At 54.2% G+C, this 17978-nt stretch overlaps 1 protein-coding gene across 1 annotated transcript in view; it reads left to right on the top strand.

Moving 5' to 3' along the window:
* Hspg2 (heparan sulfate proteoglycan 2) overlaps nucleotides 1-17978 on the top strand; it is a 101948-nt gene that overhangs the window by 72346 nt on the left and 11624 nt on the right. Inside the window, exons 48-77 of the mRNA XM_041651821.1 lie at nucleotides 47-182; nucleotides 264-418; nucleotides 679-829; nucleotides 1503-1648; nucleotides 1738-1873; nucleotides 2466-2617; nucleotides 2753-2888; nucleotides 2985-3136; nucleotides 3787-3922; nucleotides 4111-4262; nucleotides 4626-4764; nucleotides 4849-5000; nucleotides 5455-5590; nucleotides 5710-5861; nucleotides 6508-6646; nucleotides 7573-7724; nucleotides 7901-8045; nucleotides 9068-9213; nucleotides 9510-9651; nucleotides 10137-10288; nucleotides 10640-10781; nucleotides 10900-11040; nucleotides 11771-11905; nucleotides 12023-12204; nucleotides 12759-12954; nucleotides 13152-13331; nucleotides 13570-13830; nucleotides 15423-15627; nucleotides 16788-16885; nucleotides 17320-17586. Coding sequence (XP_041507755.1) covers nucleotides 47-182; nucleotides 264-418; nucleotides 679-829; nucleotides 1503-1648; nucleotides 1738-1873; nucleotides 2466-2617; nucleotides 2753-2888; nucleotides 2985-3136; nucleotides 3787-3922; nucleotides 4111-4262; nucleotides 4626-4764; nucleotides 4849-5000; nucleotides 5455-5590; nucleotides 5710-5861; nucleotides 6508-6646; nucleotides 7573-7724; nucleotides 7901-8045; nucleotides 9068-9213; nucleotides 9510-9651; nucleotides 10137-10288; nucleotides 10640-10781; nucleotides 10900-11040; nucleotides 11771-11905; nucleotides 12023-12204; nucleotides 12759-12954; nucleotides 13152-13331; nucleotides 13570-13830; nucleotides 15423-15627; nucleotides 16788-16885; nucleotides 17320-17586 — 4714 coding nt within the window. The remainder of the gene's footprint in view (nucleotides 1-46; nucleotides 183-263; nucleotides 419-678; nucleotides 830-1502; nucleotides 1649-1737; nucleotides 1874-2465; nucleotides 2618-2752; nucleotides 2889-2984; nucleotides 3137-3786; nucleotides 3923-4110; nucleotides 4263-4625; nucleotides 4765-4848; nucleotides 5001-5454; nucleotides 5591-5709; nucleotides 5862-6507; nucleotides 6647-7572; nucleotides 7725-7900; nucleotides 8046-9067; nucleotides 9214-9509; nucleotides 9652-10136; nucleotides 10289-10639; nucleotides 10782-10899; nucleotides 11041-11770; nucleotides 11906-12022; nucleotides 12205-12758; nucleotides 12955-13151; nucleotides 13332-13569; nucleotides 13831-15422; nucleotides 15628-16787; nucleotides 16886-17319; nucleotides 17587-17978) is intronic.

Raw genomic sequence — 17978 nt, 5'->3', positions numbered from 1 at the left:
TGGCAAGCCCCCTCCCAAGTACCTTAGCACTCTCTCCATGTGGTAGGCCCGGTCAGAGAACACAGACATCCCCACGCTGATCATCCCAGCCATTACACCTGCTGACGCTGGCTTCTACCTCTGTGTGGCCACCAGCCCCACCGGCACCGCTCAGGCCCGCATCCAGGTGGTCGTCCTCTCAGGTACGGCACCTCCAGGGCTGACATGATGGGTCAGGTGAGCCGAGGCTCCCTTGAGGCCTGCTGATCCCTCTGTGACCACAGCCTCAGGTGCCAGCTCCGTGCCAGTCAGGATTGAGTCCTCATCACCGTCTGTGACTGAAGGACAGACGCTTGACCTCAACTGTGCGGTGATGGGATTGACCTATACCCAGGTCACATGGTATAAGAGAGGGGGCAGCCTGCCTCCCCATGCCCAGGTAGGAGGCTTTCTAGCCTGGGGCTGGGACCAGGGTACAGAGGCTGTGGATAGCCCTGGATGGGGGGGGGGGTGGATTTGGTGCTTCAGCTGCCAAGCTCTCCTGTGCTGTAGGACCAAGACAGTTCCCTCCCTGCTGGCTCCCAGCCTAGTGTGAATGGCTTAGAGTAGAGCTCGTGTGTCTGAACTACTGAGGCTCAGACAGAGTGGTAAGCACAGCTCCAGCCCCATCCTCATTTACCTCTGCCCCACCTTGCCCAGGTCCACGGCTCCAGGCTGCGGCTCCCCCAGGTCTCACCAGCAGACTCTGGAGAATATGTGTGTCGAGTAGAGAGTGACTTGGGACCCAAGGAGGCTTCCATTGTTGTCTCTGTCCTTCACGGCGTTCATTCAGGCCCCAACTACACCCCAGGTGAGGTGCCAGTGGGATTGAGAGGGCCAAAGCCATAGGCTCTCCCAGGGCCAAGGAAGGGTGCTGTGATCTCTCGGGGTAGCCATCAGGATGCAGAGGTGTCTCTTACCCTCTGCTGCCTGCTCTGGAAGCCACAAGTCTTGGGGGTAGATACTTATCCAGCTTGCCTCAAGCTCCAGAAGATGGTACCTTGTACAAACAGCAGTATGGGCTTCCACACTGAACTGGGAGTTAGGCTGACCTGGGTTCAAATCTGCCCCCTTTTCAACCTTGAGCTGGTTCTCTAACCTCTGGCAACCCCATTTTCCTGCTCTGGGCAGACCATGCCATTTGTAGGCTACCTGCTGGGCATGGGTGTGATTTTACGACCTGTCAGGTCAGGGTGCCTAACTTGATGGGAACTGTGACCCCAGCAGGGTATGCTTAGGTGACGCGGGGCCCGTGAGGCATGTCGGGAAACTATGGTAGGTTTTTGAGAAGGGAGCATCATCGTCACTGTGCATCCTCTTGCCTGGCCTGAGAGATAAAGTTCTTGGATCCCTATGACTTGTCACAAGGGTAGATGAGGCAAGAACCCTGGAGCTGGAGGTGGGAAAGAAAGCATGTTCAACACTCTGCTCAGGGTGCCAGTAAGGTACAAGGCTGGGCCTCTAACTACCTTCTCTGTGCCCAGCCACTGGCGGCACCCCACCCATCCGCATTGAGTCCTCATCCTCCCATGTGGCCGAGGGGCAAACCTTGGATCTAAACTGTGTGGTGCCTGGGCAGGCGCAGGTGACGTGGCGGAAACGCGGAGGCAGCCTTCCCGCCCGGCACCAGGTAAAGCCACCCCAGGGCCAGCCTGCTAGAGGGGGCGGGTGGGGACACTTTGGGCCCTCCCTAACTCTCAATCCACTCCATCCACACAGACCCACGGTCCCCTGCTGAGACTACACCAGGTGTCCCCTGCCGATTCAGGCGAGTATGTGTGCCACGTGGTCCTCGGCTCTGAGCATAAAGAGACCTCCGTTCTGGTCACCATCGAACCTTCCGAGTCCATCCCTGGTGAGTGGCTCCCAGTGATTCAGAAGCCTGCCAGGGAGTAATGTCCTTTTGATGACTCCTGCGGCTGCCTGGGGATAGTAGGCCACCTAGGCTCTGGCTTTAGGCAGACTGCTTTGTGTGAGCAACCCAGATTGCCTATCCTGCTGTTCCTGGCCATGTCATTCCTTGGTTTTTACTCCTGCCTCCTTTTCTCCACCCTAGCCTTACTGCCTGCTTGTCTTTTGTTTTTCTGGGAGAGGGTTTCCCTGTGTAATAGCACTGGCTGTCCTGGAACTCGCTCTGTAGACCAGGCTGGCCTCAAACTCACAGAGATCCATGTGCCTCTGCCTCCCGAGTGCTGGGATTAAAGGCATGCACCTCTACATCTGGCCCTTGCCTGTCTTATTTACTTGTTTTGTCTCTCTTCCCTCTTCCCGTGAGATCCTCCTTCTGGAATCTCCAACAGAGTTACTGAACTGAGGGCTTCAAGCCAGGGCTGTCAAATTTCTGCAATGGGGGCCTGACCTCAGATTACAAGGCTGCGCCAGCTCTAGGAGGGAATCCCAGACCTGTCTCTTGGGAAGTATCTGTTACCTTTCCCTTGTCCCTACAGCCCCTGGACCTGTCCTGCCTGTCAGAATTGAGTCTTCATCCTCCACAGTAGCTGAGGGTCAGACGCTGGATCTCAACTGCGTGGTGGCAGGACAAGCCCATGCACAGGTCACATGGTACAAGCGTGGGGGCAGCCTGCCCGCCCGACACCAGGTACTCACTCCTAGAATGTGGAAGGGTCCATGGGTGGTAAGCTGTATAGGGGTCACAGCCTGGCAGCCAAGTGCGGGGCTCCTGCCGGGCTCTGGGAGGCCCAGGCCCCCTTATACCTCTCTCGTGGCTGTGCAGGTCCGTGGCTCCCGCCTGTACATCTTCCAGGCCTCTCCAGTAGATGCTGGAGAATATGTTTGCCGGGCAGGCAATGGGCAGGAGGCCACCATCACAGTCAAGGTCACAGGCAACCAAGGGGCCAACTTTGCCTACCGTGAGTAGCCCACTTGACTGTGCTAGGATGTGGCGGGAGGGGAGGCTGGGGTGTCTTTAGAGAATCTGTTTTGTTTGACTATGACTTTTCCTCCAGCTCCGGGTAGCACACCACCTATTCGCATTGAGCCCTCTTCCTCTCAAGTGGCTGAGGGGCAAACCCTGGATCTAAACTGTGTGGTGCAGGGACAGGCCCATGCCCAAATCACATGGCACAAGCGAGGTGGTAGCCTGCCCGCCCGGCACCAGGTAGAGGACAGGGGGCAAAGGAGACAAGAAGAATGGGGGTTCTGGGTGGGGAGAACTGGGGGCATGGGCCCCATCACTCAGGTGTGTCCTGCTGTGGCTAGACCGAAAGCCTAGGCTGGGGCACCCTGGGTATGAGTTGTATCTACCACCCAGGCTTGTGACCTTAGGCAAGTTGCTCAACCTCTCCATGCTGGAGGTTCAGGGTCTGCAAGGAGAGAGTCGTGCCTGTTTTCAGAGTTATCTCGGGACCAAGTTCAGTTGTGTGTTTGCAGAGAAGTCAGCTTGCGAAAGTACTGAGCCATAATTGCAGCTAATCAGCGTACGTGCTGGGGTCTGCAGGCTCTTAACTCCACTGACTATGCCATGCACTGTGTTTTGTGTCCCCGAGGGGATGAATGTTCACAGTCATCAGACACCCACTGCAGGGGGTCTTGGCTAGGATTGGAGAGTATGTGCTTAGCATTGACGCAGGGTGGGAAGAAGCGTGCCTGTTCTCCAGGGCTTCTCCCAGTGACCTCCACTCCTAGCACAAGGCCGAACTGACCCAGAGCTGAGGGCCAAGCCTTGGGGCTCACAGAGGGCAGCAGGTTGGAGGTGTTGTGTTAGGGTCCTGAGGGTATTCCCCCCTGATGCCACCCTCTCTTGGGCAGACCCATGGTTCACTGCTGCGGCTGCACCAGGTGTCTCCTGTCGACTCAGGAGAATATGTGTGCCGAGTGGAGGGAGGGCCCGTGCCTCTGGAGAGCTCCGTTCTGGTCACCATTGAGCCTGCAGGCTCTGTGCCTGGTAAGTAGCCATGCTGGGAGGGAATGGGAAGCAGACAAACTGGATACCACACAAGGAAGCTCCCACCGCAGCCATGGCAGACCCCAGAGGCAACACTGCCTACCGTGCCCCCATGAGTCCAGTGGGCCCCTGTCCCAGCCACACACCTCTCATCTGCTGGAGGCTGACACTCTGCCCTCTGTTGCTAGCACTTGGGGTCACCCCTCCAGTTCGAATCGAGTCATCTTCCTCCCATGTGGCAGAAGGGCAGAGCTTGGATCTGAACTGCCTTGTTGCTGGACAGGCTCACCCCCAGATCTCCTGGCACAAGCGTGGGGGCAGCCTCCCTGCCCGGCATCAGGTAGGAGGTGGGAAGCTAAGGAAGGGCCCAGAGATCCCTAGTAGCTAGGAAGTAAAGAGCACAGGCTGTGAATTCAAGCATTTGCAGTTCCCATACGCATGCCACTCACCTGCTGGGCAGCCTTGGGCCTATTGTTTGACTTCTCTGATTCTTCAGGTCACCTGCCAAATGGACTTCCTGTCAGCCAGTGCTAGCTGAGTCTCTGCAAGCTTGCGTGTGCAATCTCATGGCAGTCTTGAGATTTAACCAGTCTGTACAATCCCTAGCTAGCTAGGCTGGGAGGGAGCCAGGCAAGGGAACTAGGCTGGTGGATGGCCGCCATGCTGGTCTCTGAATCTGGTGCCTCTATCCCGTTCCTCTCAGGTACATGGCTCAAGGCTGAGACTGCCCCAGGTGACCCCGGCTGACTCCGGGGAGTACGTCTGCCGTGTGGTCAGTGGCTCCAGCACCCAGGAAGCTTCTGTCCTTGTCAGCATTCAGCAGCAGCTCAGCCCCTACCACTGTGAGTGTCTTAGTGATTGCAGGGACTAACAGGGGCTGCGAGGGGCCTGGCTACACCCTCAGCCTGCATTCTGTCTCATCCCAGCCCAGAGTGTGGTGCACCCTGTTCGCATCGAGTCCTCGTCACCTTCGCTGGCCAATGGGCATACTCTGGAACTGAACTGCTTGGTGGCTAGCCACGCCCCCCATACCATCACCTGGTATAAGCGTGGAGGCAGCTTACCCAGCCGGCATCAGGTAGGAAGTCCAGAGTGAAGTCTAGCCCCTAATCCTTCGCTCATTCAGTCACTCAAAAAACATTGAGCATCTCTGCTAAATAGACTCGGACTGGTGCTGGGGTGGTGATTGATCCCGCTGGCCCTGGTTCGAGCTCCTCTGAAGCCACTGCTTTTGCCTGGCGCTGCATACAGCTGGTGGTCTAAAGGGAAGCTGACATACTAAATGACAGCAGGGTGTGACAGGTGGGACCCACTGTCAGAAGGCCTTTGGAGGGGTGAAGTATAGGAACAGCACAAAGACTAGCGTCTTCTTCCACAGGACCCAGAGGGGTCATACCAGCAGCCTCAAGAAGGCCCTGAGGCTGCTGCAGAGTGTACCCAAGCCAGGTCGGGGAGGGGACTTCCAGAATCCGATGGCTGTGGGGTCTATGGTACTTAGGTTCCACCTCACCCACTGCCATGTGTTCTTCCAGATCGTGGGCTCCCGCCTCCGCATCCCTCAAGTGACCCCAGCGGACTCTGGAGAGTATGTGTGTCATGTCAGCAATGGCGTTGGCTCCCAGGAGACCTCACTCATCGTCACCATTGAGAGCAGAGGTCCCTCCCATGGTGAGAATGTGACGTGGTGGACAAGGGCTGGGCGAGGGAGTGTTGGGGAGACAGAGGTCCCCCCAGTATTGTCACTGTTATCTGAGTACATTCCCTTGCCTCCCCTACTCTGTCCCCAGTGCCCAGTGTCTCCCCACCCATGAGGATTGAGACCTCATCTCCCACAGTGGTAGAAGGACAGACCGTGGATCTGAACTGTGTGGTGGTTGGGCAGCCCCAGGCCACCATCACATGGTACAAGCGTGGGGGCAGCCTGCCTTCCAGACACCAGGTACGGAGAGGACCTGCGGCAATGGGGTGGCAGGGGCTCTCCCTCCAACCATCTGTACTTTGGGTAGAGGAAAGGCAATCTCAGCAGACTAGGGATATAGCTCAGTGCTCAGCGGGTAGAGCACTGGCGTTGCTTGAGGTCTCTCTCCCTAGCCCTGCATACAACCGGAAATTATGCTGTGTTCTCAGGAGGTGAAGGTAGAAGTATTACAAGTTCAAAGTTGTCCTCAGCTGTATAGTAACTTCCAAGGCCACTGTGGTCTGCGTGAGGACCTGAGTTCAAGTCCCAGCACTCACATAACAAGCCATGTATGGTCCGGTGCCTGCCTGCAATCCTAACATGGAGGTGGGCAGAGACCGCTGGCTGCCAGCCTAGCTGGCAGAACACTCCACTTTCACAGAGAGACCCTGCCTCAAAGGAACAAAGTGGACAGTGATGGCGGAGAACACCTGATGCCCTCCACACGCATGTACAGGCATGTGTATCAACCGGCACATACACGTTCACATACACCGCACTCACAAAAGCACACATACACAACACTAAATGAGACAGCCTCAGCAGGCCTGGGAAGGGAAGCTGGAGTCAATGGGGGCCCTGTGGCTGCTGACCCCAGCTCGCTCTGTCTTATCCCCACTCGTCCCAGGCCCATGGCTCTCGGCTACGGCTACACCAGATGTCAGTGGCTGACTCCGGCGAGTATGTGTGCCGAGCCAACAACAACATTGAGGCCCAGGAGACCTCCATCGTGATCTCCGTCTCTCCCAGCAACAACAGCCCCTCTGGTGAGTCTGACTCCTGACTCAGGAAAGGGACCGGGATAAACAGTTCCCTAGGAAGAGGAGTCTGGAGTTGAAGCCTACAGACCCAGGGGGAGGTGAGGGCAAAGGTTGACAAAGGCTCTCTGTGTTCAAATCCTACTGTGTCGCTCCGGGACTGAGGAACTTACACTTGGCTCATAGTCTCAGTCTCCTTGTCAGCGAAAGATGTGAGGGGGCATGTCTTTAATCCCAGCACTCGGGAGGCAGAGGCAGGCGGATCTCTGTGAGTTTGAGGTCAGCCTGGTCTACAGAGCGAGTTCCAGGACAGCGAGGGCAGCACAGAGAAACCCTGTCTCGGGGGGAAAACAAAACAAAACTGGATGTGATGCTGAGAGCATGTTATCCTGTTGTGGGGGTGGGGCAGGGGCAGGAGGGCTCATTGGCCAGCTGTCCAAGAGACCCTGTCTCAAAATGGCAAGATTCGCCACTCAGGAGACAAGAAGCAGGCAGGTCTTTGAGTTGGAGGCCAGCCTGGGCTACAGAGTGAAACCCTGTCTCCAAAATAAATAAGTAAATGAATAAAATCAAAATTGATGGCTCTGAGTAACAGTACCTAGGGTTGACCTCTGATTGCCATACAAACACACACGCGCGCACACACACACACACACATATACAAACACACAAAATTTCATATTATGTCAAGCATGGTGACTCATACCTATAAATAAAAACTAAAGCCCACATGAGAGGCTTTCTATCATCCCAGGGTTTGGAATTGAAAGGGTTAAGTAGTCAAGGAGGTGGGCCCTTAGAGCAGTGTCTGGCTCCCTATTAGTGCTGCCAAGGGATCATTGAGACAACTACGGGGCTACCATTTTCCTGTTCTGTGGCTCCTAAACCCCACTTGAGAATCTGACGTAAGCCCACCTGCTCTCCTCTGTCCTCAGCCCCAGCCGGTGCAGCACCCATCAGAATCGAGTCCTCCTCTTCACACGTGGCCGAAGGACAGACGCTGGATCTGAACTGTGTGGTCCCTGGACAGGCCCACGCCCAGGTCACATGGCACAAGCGAGGGGGCAGCCTCCCTGCTCGTCATCAGGTATAAACTGGAAAAGAAACGAGAGAGATGCTGGCTGGGAGTCCTGGTTTGCTCTGCCCAGATAGGAGGCATGACCTCACACTCCTGGACTGGAGGCTGCACCCTGGCTCCCAACCTCCCAGGCCTCCTGGTTGACATCTTACCCCTGCTCCTCTGTTTGCCCCGCCCCTGACCAGACCCACGGCTCAAGGCTGCGGCTGCACCAGGTGTCCCCAGCTGACTCCGGCGAGTATGTGTGCAGAGTCCTGAGCAGCTCTGGCCCTCTGGAGGCTTCGGTCCTGGTCTCCATTACAGCATCTACCTCTAACAGCCATGTCCCTGGTGAGGATCCCAGGATGGGCCTGGAAAGAGAGACGAGGGAGGGAGAACAGCAGCTGAGTTGGGCAAAAGAAAGGTTCTGTGAGACCTGGAGTCCCAGACTTCTGCCTCCTGTCTCTTGCCCTCCTTCGTTGTCGCACACCAGAGGGCCGGGTCATACGATGTGGGTCCTTTCTCTCTCACGGGCTTGAGAACTTTCAAGTGTGGTTCCAATGTCCCCACCTGGAGAGATCTGGAAATGTCACACAAAGAACTTTGCCTCTTCACATTACTGTCCTCGATGAAGAATAGTGGGTCTTTACCCTCTACTATCTCCATGTCTAGGGCATCTAGTGAGTTCCCAAAGCCTGGACATGCCCTGCCGGGTGTTAGAAGTCATTTGAGGTGTATCTTAGTGAGCGTATCCACTAGTTGTGGTTGTATAGCAACAACTGTGGCGCCTCTGTTGTGGTTCTTGGTGGTTATTACTAGAGTGAGGCTAGGAACTTAAATGTTTTACAAATGATTCAATTAAAGGAAAACACAGGAACCGACAGCGGTGGGGGTCAGGGACCCAGGCATGATGGAAACTGATCAGATGGGATGTGAGTTGCCTAGATCCCAACCCTCATGATCTTCATAGTAACCGCATTTCATCCTGTTAGCCCTGAGGAGGGATGATTGTTCTCCGTTTTACCGTTGGGGAAATGGAGGCACAGAGGTAGCTTCTCAAAGATCACACACTAAGTGGCCATGCTAGGAGCTGAGCTCTTGCAGTCTGGCCCCAAGGTCTGAGCTCTTAGCTACCACCTACTGGAGATTGGGAAATATCAATGACTCTGTGGATGAGCCTGGCACAGAGACTCTGGGGGTGGGGCTAGGAGAAAGAGGGACCCCCCATCCTCAGGGAGTCCTACCCTCCAAGTCTGAGGGGCCCGGAAAGGGAAAAATGCCAACCCTCCCTTCAAATCCAGTCTGCACAGTAGGGCACCCCGGGAGAGACTGAACCGCCTTAGCCACTGACCACTAGCTGTGCCCTGGCCCAGGTGGAGTCCCGCCCATCCGCATCGAGACCTCTTCCTCCCGAGTGGCTGAGGGGCAGACCCTGGATCTAAACTGTGTGGTTCCTGGGCAGGCCCACGCCCAGGTCACATGGCACAAACGTGGAGGCAGTCTGCCCGCTGGGCACCAGGTACAGAGCCTGGAGACAACAGCATGTGCCCCTCTTCCTCAGCCCCAACTCTCATTTCCTCAGCCCATCCCTGAAGGGAGGGTGGCCCTAGCCATCAGCCAGCATTTGCAAACAGACTGGGCACAACAGGGTCACCACCAGTACCCAGCACCTTGAGATAAGAGAGGACACCACTTCCTCAACACCCTACTTCCTAAACTCTACCGTCTATGGCATAAGAGGCAGAGTTGAATGTGGCCCAAAGTGGGGCACCTGGAGGCTTCCCAGCCCTTCCCCGCCCTCTCCCCTCTATGCAGGTCCATGGCCACATACTGAGACTGAACCGTGTGTCCCCAGCTGACTCTGGCGAGTACTCATGCCAGGTGACTGGCAGCTCAGGTACCCTGGAGGCTTCTGTCCTGGTCACCATCGAAGCCTCTAACCCCAGCCCCATCCCTGGTGAGTGACATGGAGCCGTGGGTGCGGTTGGGGGTGGCGCTCTCCTGGCCTTGTTTTGTCACATAGAGCTTTTATTTTGGTAGGTTTTGTGATTGTTATCGTTTTTGGGGGGTGGGGGGATGGGAGTGGGACAAGGTCTCACTTTGTAGCCCAGACTCTCCTCAAACTCATGGTATTCCTTTCTGTCTCAGATTCTGAAATACAGACAATTGTCAGCATGGCATTGTTCTTGGGGCATTGGCTTTTCTATGGCTGGGGATCAAGCCCACCCAGAGCAAGCTCCTATAATCTGTTCCTGGGTCATTAATCCTTCAGACACCCTCAATCATTGGGAACCCAGTTCTCAGCAAGACCCCTCAGACCCAGGGGAGGGAGACCTACTTGGTTGATATGGCTTATCCATGTCACCTTGAAGAAGATCACCACAGTTAGGTCCTTGCCCTCACCCCAGGAGCCTTGACTGTTCCCCATCTCTGTTCCTGCAGCCCCAGGACTGGCCCAACCTGTCTATATAGAGTCCTCCTCCTCCCACGTGGCTGAAGGACAAACTCTGGATCTGAACTGTGTGGTTCCAGGGCAAGCCCATGCCCAGGTCACATGGCACAAACGAGGGGGCAGCCTGCCTGCACGACACCAGGTATTCGGTCAGGTTGGGGATTAGCCCAGGGTTAGCAAGGTCTCCTCCTGTGGTTTCCTCTGCACCTTAGCCTCATGCAGACTCCAGCATCCATGGGATCATGGGAAAGAGGTACCCACTGGGGAAGAGTGCCCCAGAGCAAGAGACCATTGGCTGAAAGGCTTTCCCCCTAGCATTGCTTCACAGCTCGTATCTGAACCCTTTTCCATCTCAGTAAAGGGAAGGGATCAGACTTCCATGCTGGAAGCTCCTTTAGCCCATGGCTGCAGCAGGGCTAGCTCCTAAGCCTCACTTCGAAACTTACCTCATCTCCAGAACCCTTGATGGCTTCCTTCCCTTCCTCTTCTGCAGACTCATGGCTCCCTGCTGAGACTCCACCATATCTCCCCTGCTGATTCTGGCGAGTACGTGTGCCAAGTGGCTGGTAGCTCCCGCCCTGAGCATGAAGCTTCCTTCACAATCACAGTCCCGCCCAGTGCAGGATCTTCCTATCGTGAGTATGGCGAATGCCCGGAGTAGGGAAAGGAGACGGTGCCCAGGCAGAACCTGGTACCTGAGTGGAGCCTGCCCACCCAACTGAGCCTAGAATCTGACCCTCGGACTCCATCCAGGCCTCAGGAGTCCCGTCATCTCCATTGAGCCGCCCAGCATGACAGTGCAGCAGGGCCAAGATGCCCGTTTCAAGTGCCTCATCCACGACGGAGCAACACCCATCAACCTGGAGTGGAAGACCCGGAACCAGGAGCTGGAGGGTGAGTGGCTAGCTGCCCGAGCTAGAGGCAGCAGGGAGGGCCATCCCGTGTGAAGGTCAGGGTGGAAAGCTGGGCCCTGAGTGAGGCTTGAACCCATTTGTGTGGTGATGGAGCGTGACACTGGAGACTCCAAGGGCTCCAACTTACAGCCATCTGTGACTTCAAATCCTCTGCCCAGATATCAAGGATCCCTCCCTGGCCTTCCCTTCCTTTGTGTTGATATGATAAAATACCCTGATGAAAGCAACTTCGGGGGGAAATAGGGGTTATTTCAGGCCACAGCTTGCTCCGTCAAGGCAGGGAAGTCGAAGCAGCCCGTCACAGCACATCCACATTCAGGAAGTAGGGAGGGATGAATGAAAGCCACTATTTAGCACTACTTATTATTTTATTTTTTTTTGAGACAGGGTTTCTCCGTGTAATGGCCCTAGCTGTCCTGGAACTAGCTCTGTAAACCAGGCTGGCTTTGAACTCACAAATACCTGCCTGCCTCTGCCTCCTGAGTACAGGAATTAAAGGCGTGCGCACTACCCCCTGGCCTTCACTCTCTCTTTTTATACAGTCCAGAATTCCCTGCCCAGGGAGTAACTTTCTCCACAGTTAGCATATGACTTCCCATACCAGTTAGTCTGTCAAGATAACCTCTCCCAAGCCCGTCACCTAGGAGGTTCTAGATCTGTCAAGTGATAGCTAACACTAACTATCACCCTTTCCCAATGCAACCCTGCAGACAATGTGCACATCAGCCCCAATGGCTCCATCATTACCATCGTGGGCACCCGGCCCAGCAACCATGGAGCTTATCGCTGTGTGGCTTCCAATGCGTATGGTGTGGCCCAGAGTGTCGTCAATCTTAGTGTGCAAGGTGAGAGACACCAACCCATGGCTCTTCCCCTTTTGCCAGTCCAGCTTTTACAGGTTTAAAACCTGCCCCACCACTGCCTTATATAACCCAAAGCTCTGAATGTCATTCCTCCCTCAGGGTCTCCTACAGTGTCTGTGCTCCCCGAGGGCCCTGTGCATGTGAAAATGGGTAAAGACATCACCCTGGAGTGCATCAGTGCTGGGGAGCCCCGCTCTTCCCCCCGTTGGACCCGACTCGGCACCCCTGTCAAACTGGAGCCGCGGATGTTTGGGCTCATGAATAGCCATGCGATGCTGAAGGTGAGGTTGGGCCTGCTCCACGTCTGGGACTGAGGTCCTTCCTACGAGCTGACTGAAGCAGGTGCCTAGACGGGGCATAAGTAGGTGGACAGAGAAGAAGAGCTTGATGGGTAGATGGGAAGATGGGAGAAGAGAGAAGGAAAGGAAGAAGGAATGGCTCAGAAGCCTGGGTGGATGGGTAGTTGGATGATGGGTAGGTTGGTAGCTAAGCAACGGGGCGGGGGTCTCATGGGAAGTCATGAAGGTGAGCCTTCCAGCAGCCCACAGAGGAGCTAAAGACGAAGGAAGGCATCTGGGGATATAGCTCAGCTGTTTGTCTATCATGCACCAAATCCTAACTTTGATTCCCAGAACCACGTAAGCAAATCATGGTGACATGTGCCTGTACTTGAAGCATCAGGATGTGGAGGCAAGAGGGTCAGGAGGTCAAGATCGCCATCAAGCATAGAGTTTGAGGCTAGCCTGGGCTACGTAAGACCCTAGCTCAGAAAACAAAAGCAATAATCAAAATGCAAAGGAAGGAATCAATATCAATGTTCTCTGCTTTCTTCTAGATTTCATCAGCTAAGCCATCAGATGCAGGCACCTATGTGTGTCTAGCCCAGAATGCGCTGGGCACAGCACAGAAGCAGGTGGAGGTGATCGTGGACACCGGCACTGTGGATCCAGGTGCCCCCCAGGTCCAAGTTGAAGAAGCTGAGCTGACCCTGGAGGCTGGACACACGGCCACTCTACATTGCTCAGCCACAGGTGTAGTGGAGACCCATAGAAAGGCCCAGCTGGACAGCCCTGGGGTTTTGAATTCTCCCATGATGATGCCACACCCAGGAAGCATCCACTTAGCCAGTCCCATGGAGGGATAGGTCGCTTAGAACCTTTTCCTATCACCCCACACTTGATTGGTCCCTGGAACAACCTAGTGACCAATGCCATCTTCAACCCCATAGGCAACCCCCCGCCCACCATCCACTGGTCCAAGCTGCGCTCCCCACTGCCCTGGCAGCACCGGGTAGAAGGCAATACTCTGGTCATTCCCCGGGTGGCCCAGCAGGACTCGGGCCAGTACATCTGTAATGCCACCAACACTGCTGGGCATGCTGAAGCCACTGTTGTCCTGCACGTGGAGAGTAAGTCCTCCATACTCTCTCCTGACTTCTGTCTGTGGTGCACGGGGCTCTATGTTCCCCTGTCAAGCTCTTCTTTGGGCAGAATCCCTATCTATCTAGAGGACTCCAAAGCCTGCTCTGGCAGCCACCCATGTCTCCTCTTGGGCCCTACGGGCTTGACTGCACTACGTGGATCCAGCTACCGGCTGTGATCCTGAGCTCTGCTCTATTCCACCTGATCTCTCTGTGTGTCCCTCAGGTCCTCCATATGCCACCATAATTCCAGAGCATACTTCAGTGCAGCCAGGGAAGCTGGTTCAGCTGCAGTGCCTGGCTCACGGCACACACCCACTCACCTTCCAGTGGAGCCGTGTGGACGGCATCCTCCCTGAAAGGGCTGTTGCCAGAAATGAGCTTCTACGCTTGGAGCCCACGGGCCCTGCAGACTCTGGTCGCTACCGCTGCCAGGTCTCCAACAGGGTGGGCTCGGCTGAGGCCTTTGCCCAAGTTCTGGTCCAAGGTAAGCAACTGGAGTGTCAGTGGGAAGCCAGGGGTCAGCTTCCCTGTGGGCCTTTTCTTGACCGGTATGTCCACTTGGGACACAAAGGCCTCCAGCTGTTACCCATCTTCAGTGTCCTGCTCTGAGACCTAAGGTAGCCTCCTTGTCCAGGAAGACCTTCCCCCTAATACTGTTCTCAGCTCCCTAGCTTTCAGGTCACTTTCTACCCTGCTTTGTACTTGCTAGGAAATGAGCTCACAGGCCAGACAGGAAGGACACTCAGAGTAAGACCTGTTCCCTATTGTCCCAGCAGCCCTGAGCTTGTCCACCGCAGGCTCAGGAAAGTAAACATTTGACTGAAAGAGCAACGAATAAGTGACTGGGCCATCTCTTTGGGGTTTTTTTGTTTTGTTGTTTTTGTTTTTCGAGACAGGATTTCTCTGTGGTTTTGGAGCCTGTCCTGGAACTAGCTCTGTAGACCAGGCTGGTCTCGAACTCACAGAGATTCACCTGCCTCTGCCTCCTGAGTGCTGGGATTAAAGGCGTGCGCCACCACCGCCCGGCAACAGGGCCATCTCTTACAGGCCCAGGACCCCAGCATGACTATGAGGACTCTTAACATCCCTGTGGGCTACTACAGAGCCACCCAAGTCTTTGGACACAAAAGTCCAGAAGCAGCAGACAGCCTAACTTACTGGTCAAAAGTCTGGATTGTGACCTCAGAGATAACTTTAGCTGCGTTATCTCATGTTGAAACTCAGTGTTTCTCATATGTAAAGAGGAAAAAAAAAGTGTATCCCTCCCGGCCATTCATGTCCTAGGCCACCTTCCATATCCAAGGGCGCAGCCCCACACTGGCCCTTATGTCATCGAATGATTGACTGTGAGAACAAGAACAAGCAAGAATGAATCTGTATTGAAAGGATTTTGTTGTCTGGCTAGAGAGGCCATCTGAGAACGTTCCTTGAATGTTGAGATGAGGGTATCCTGGTACCCAAGCGTTTTAGGGATATGACACATACATGTATAGAAAAGAACTTTAGAGCCGGGCGGTGGTGGTGCACGCCTTTAATCCCAGCACTCGGGAGGCAGAGGCAGGCGGATCTCTGTGAGTTCGAGGCCAGCCTGGTCTACAAGAGCTAGTTCCAGGACAGGAACCAAAGGCTACGGAGAAACCCTGTCTCGAAAAATCAAAAAAAAAAAAAAAAAAAAAAAAAGAAAGAAAGAAAGAAAGAAAAAAAAGAAAAAAACCTTAGGTGTCCTGTGTGATGAAGTGGACCTTAGTCCAAGCTCATCAAGATACCCAGCTGAGGGAGCCCTGGAACCTAAGAGCTCAGAACTATTCTGGACATCAGATGAGAGACCTCATCTCAAAACCCTATATGGAAAACCTCATGCACTTAGGCTGGGGGTATGGCTCATGCTTGTGTAACATGCACCGAGTCCTGGGTTCAATCCCCAGCACCACATAACTAGATGTGGTGACCTGTGCTTGTAATCCCAGCATTCAGGCAGGAAAACACAAAGTTCAGAGTTCAAGGTCATCCTTTGCTACGTGAGACCCTGTTGTAATCAATCAATCGTCAGTCAGTCACCCTCACATGTCTCCACAGGTCCTTCCGGCGATCTCCCTGGCACCTCCATCCCGGTAGGATCCGTACACACTGTACAAGTCACTCCTCAGCTAGAGACCAAGAACATCGGGGCCAGCGTTGAGTTCCACTGTGCTGTGCCCAATGAGCGGGGCACCCACCTTCGATGGCTCAAGGAGGGAGGTCAGCTGCCTCCTGGACACAGTGTACAGGATGGAGTCCTCCGGTGAGCGGTGCTGGGTGTGGACTGGACTCAGGTACCTCCCAGCCTAAGGCTCAGTGGGGCTGAGTTACTTTACCTACCTATAGGGCCCACCACAGAGCAATGTCCTTGAGCGAGCTGCTTGTCCTCTCTGAGCCTTAGTTCTTACAATGGTCAGTGAGTAAGAAAATTGAAGTACTGTTTTTTCTAAAATGCTTAGTGCTTTCTTAGCACCTGGAAGGCCGTCTGCTAACAGTGGGTTGAGTTCCTTCTATTCTGGTTTAGTTTGTTTTTTGGTATTATTTGGTTTTGGTATTTTGGTATTTCTGAGACCAGGTCTCACTCTGTAGTTCAGATTGGCCTGAAACTCACTATGTAGATCAGATTGGCCTCCTCCTGCCTCAGCCTCTCAAGTACTGGAATTACAGATGGGAGCCGCTCTGCCCAACCCTGAGTTTATTAAAACCCCTACTGTTATTGAAGGCAAGAAAACGGGGCCAGAGATCTGCAGCTCAGTCACTGTGAGACCTCAAGTCAGTGTGACAGAGAGCTTAGAGCAAGAATCTGTGTCTGAGGTGGGTGTGGCAGCCAAGCTTCATGGCACAGACTTGTAATAGGGAGGCTGGAGGGGCTACAGGGTGAGTTAGGGCAGCCTAGACGACTTAGTTGAGAGCATGGCTCCAAATGAAGTGGAAATCAAATGAGGATGTAGCTCATTGGTAGAGCGCTGGCCTGTCATGTGTGAGGCCTCAAGTTCAATCCCTAATACCACAGATAGGTAGACAGATGATGGATTGATGGATGATAGATAGATAGATTGATTGATAGATAGATAGATCATAGATAGATAGATAGATGATAGATATATATTGATGATAGATAGGTTGGTAGATAGATAGATAGATAGATAGATAGATAGATAGATATTGATGATAGGTTGATAGATGATAGATGGATAGATAGACAGACAGACAGATATGAGATGCTGTGGTACACTACCTTGTCCACCTACATCCTGGTCACTGGCACTGGCCCTGGGTTCTCTCTTCTACCATGTAGGACCCAGAGATTAAACACCTGGTTTCAAGTCATCTCTCCAGCCCCGTGGCCTGTCTGTTTTAACTCACACAACTGCAAACATTTTCCATGGCTCTACTTATGATATCACCCTTCTTTCTCCTCAGAATCCAGAACTTAGACCAGAACTGCCAAGGGACATATGTTTGTCAGGCCCATGGGCCTTGGGGACAAGCCCAGGCCAGTGCCCAGCTAATTGTGCAAGGTAGGAGGTGGCGTCTGGCCTCTGCTAAGAGCAGGGCCAGAGATAAGAAAGGGGTGGTGGTGGGATCTGCCCCTGCTCCCCAGGAAACCCTGTAAATGGACATGATAGAGAATTATTCTATTATCCTTGCTTGCACCTTGCCCGGTGTCATGGCCATGACAAGTCTTGTGAGGAGGCAGAGAGGGGAGGGGAGCGGGTGCTCTGCAGTGCAGTGCAGACTGAATTAGCAGCTTCTCGAGTGCATGGACAAATAGAAGCTTAACAACTGGGTGTGTGAGTGGCCACACGAAAAGCAAGTCAGGAGCTGACTGAGTGCCTAGTGCTCCGAGATGTCTTTCTCCCAGACTTGACCTCATGTGGCCTGGCTCATCTCCCTGTCCCTCCTCCAACCTTGGCCTTCCTCAGCCGAGCTCACCATCCTGCCTCTCCTCCAGCCTTGCCTTCGGTGCTCATCAATGTTCGCACCTCTGTGCACTCCGTGGTAGTCGGCCACTCTGTGGAGTTTGAGTGCTTGGCACTGGGTGACCCTAAGCCTCAGGTAACTTGGAGCAAAGTTGGAGGACACCTAAGGCCTGGCATTGTTCAAAGTGGAAGTGTCATCAGGATTGCCCATGTGGATCTGGCTGATGCAGGACAGTACCGCTGTATGGCCACCAATGCTGCTGGTACCACCCAGTCCCACGTGCTGCTGCTCGTACAAGGTACAGACCACTAGGAACTAGGGAAGGGACATGGGAGGGACAGGACCTTGAGGGGCTGCCAGCTCCATCCTGCTGCATCTCTCCTTCTGTGCTATCCTGGGGATCTCCTAGTGTCTATATTTAAGGGATAGCTTTTTCAGCAAATGAATGGTTATGAGCAAGTGGCGTGCCAAGGGCTATCAAGAAGAAAAAGTAGGCCTGGTGTGGTGGCGCACCTTTAATTCCAGGACTCTGGGGAGGCAGAGACAGGTGGATTTCTGGGCTCACTGGCTTCAGAGGCAGAAGCAAGCCATTCTCTGAGTTTGAGGCCAGCCTGGTCTATAGAACAAGTCTCAGGCCAGCTGGGGGCACATGAGACCCTGTCTCCAGGAAAAGGAGGAGGAGAAGTAACC

The sequence above is a fragment of the Microtus oregoni genome, unplaced genomic scaffold (genome assembly GCF_018167655.1).
Source record: "Microtus oregoni isolate MIOR12 unplaced genomic scaffold, Mior012 000005F_ref0000423, whole genome shotgun sequence".
Classification (NCBI taxonomy): domain Eukaryota; kingdom Metazoa; phylum Chordata; class Mammalia; order Rodentia; family Cricetidae; genus Microtus; species Microtus oregoni.
This window is presented reverse-complemented; position numbering and strand designations above follow the sequence as displayed.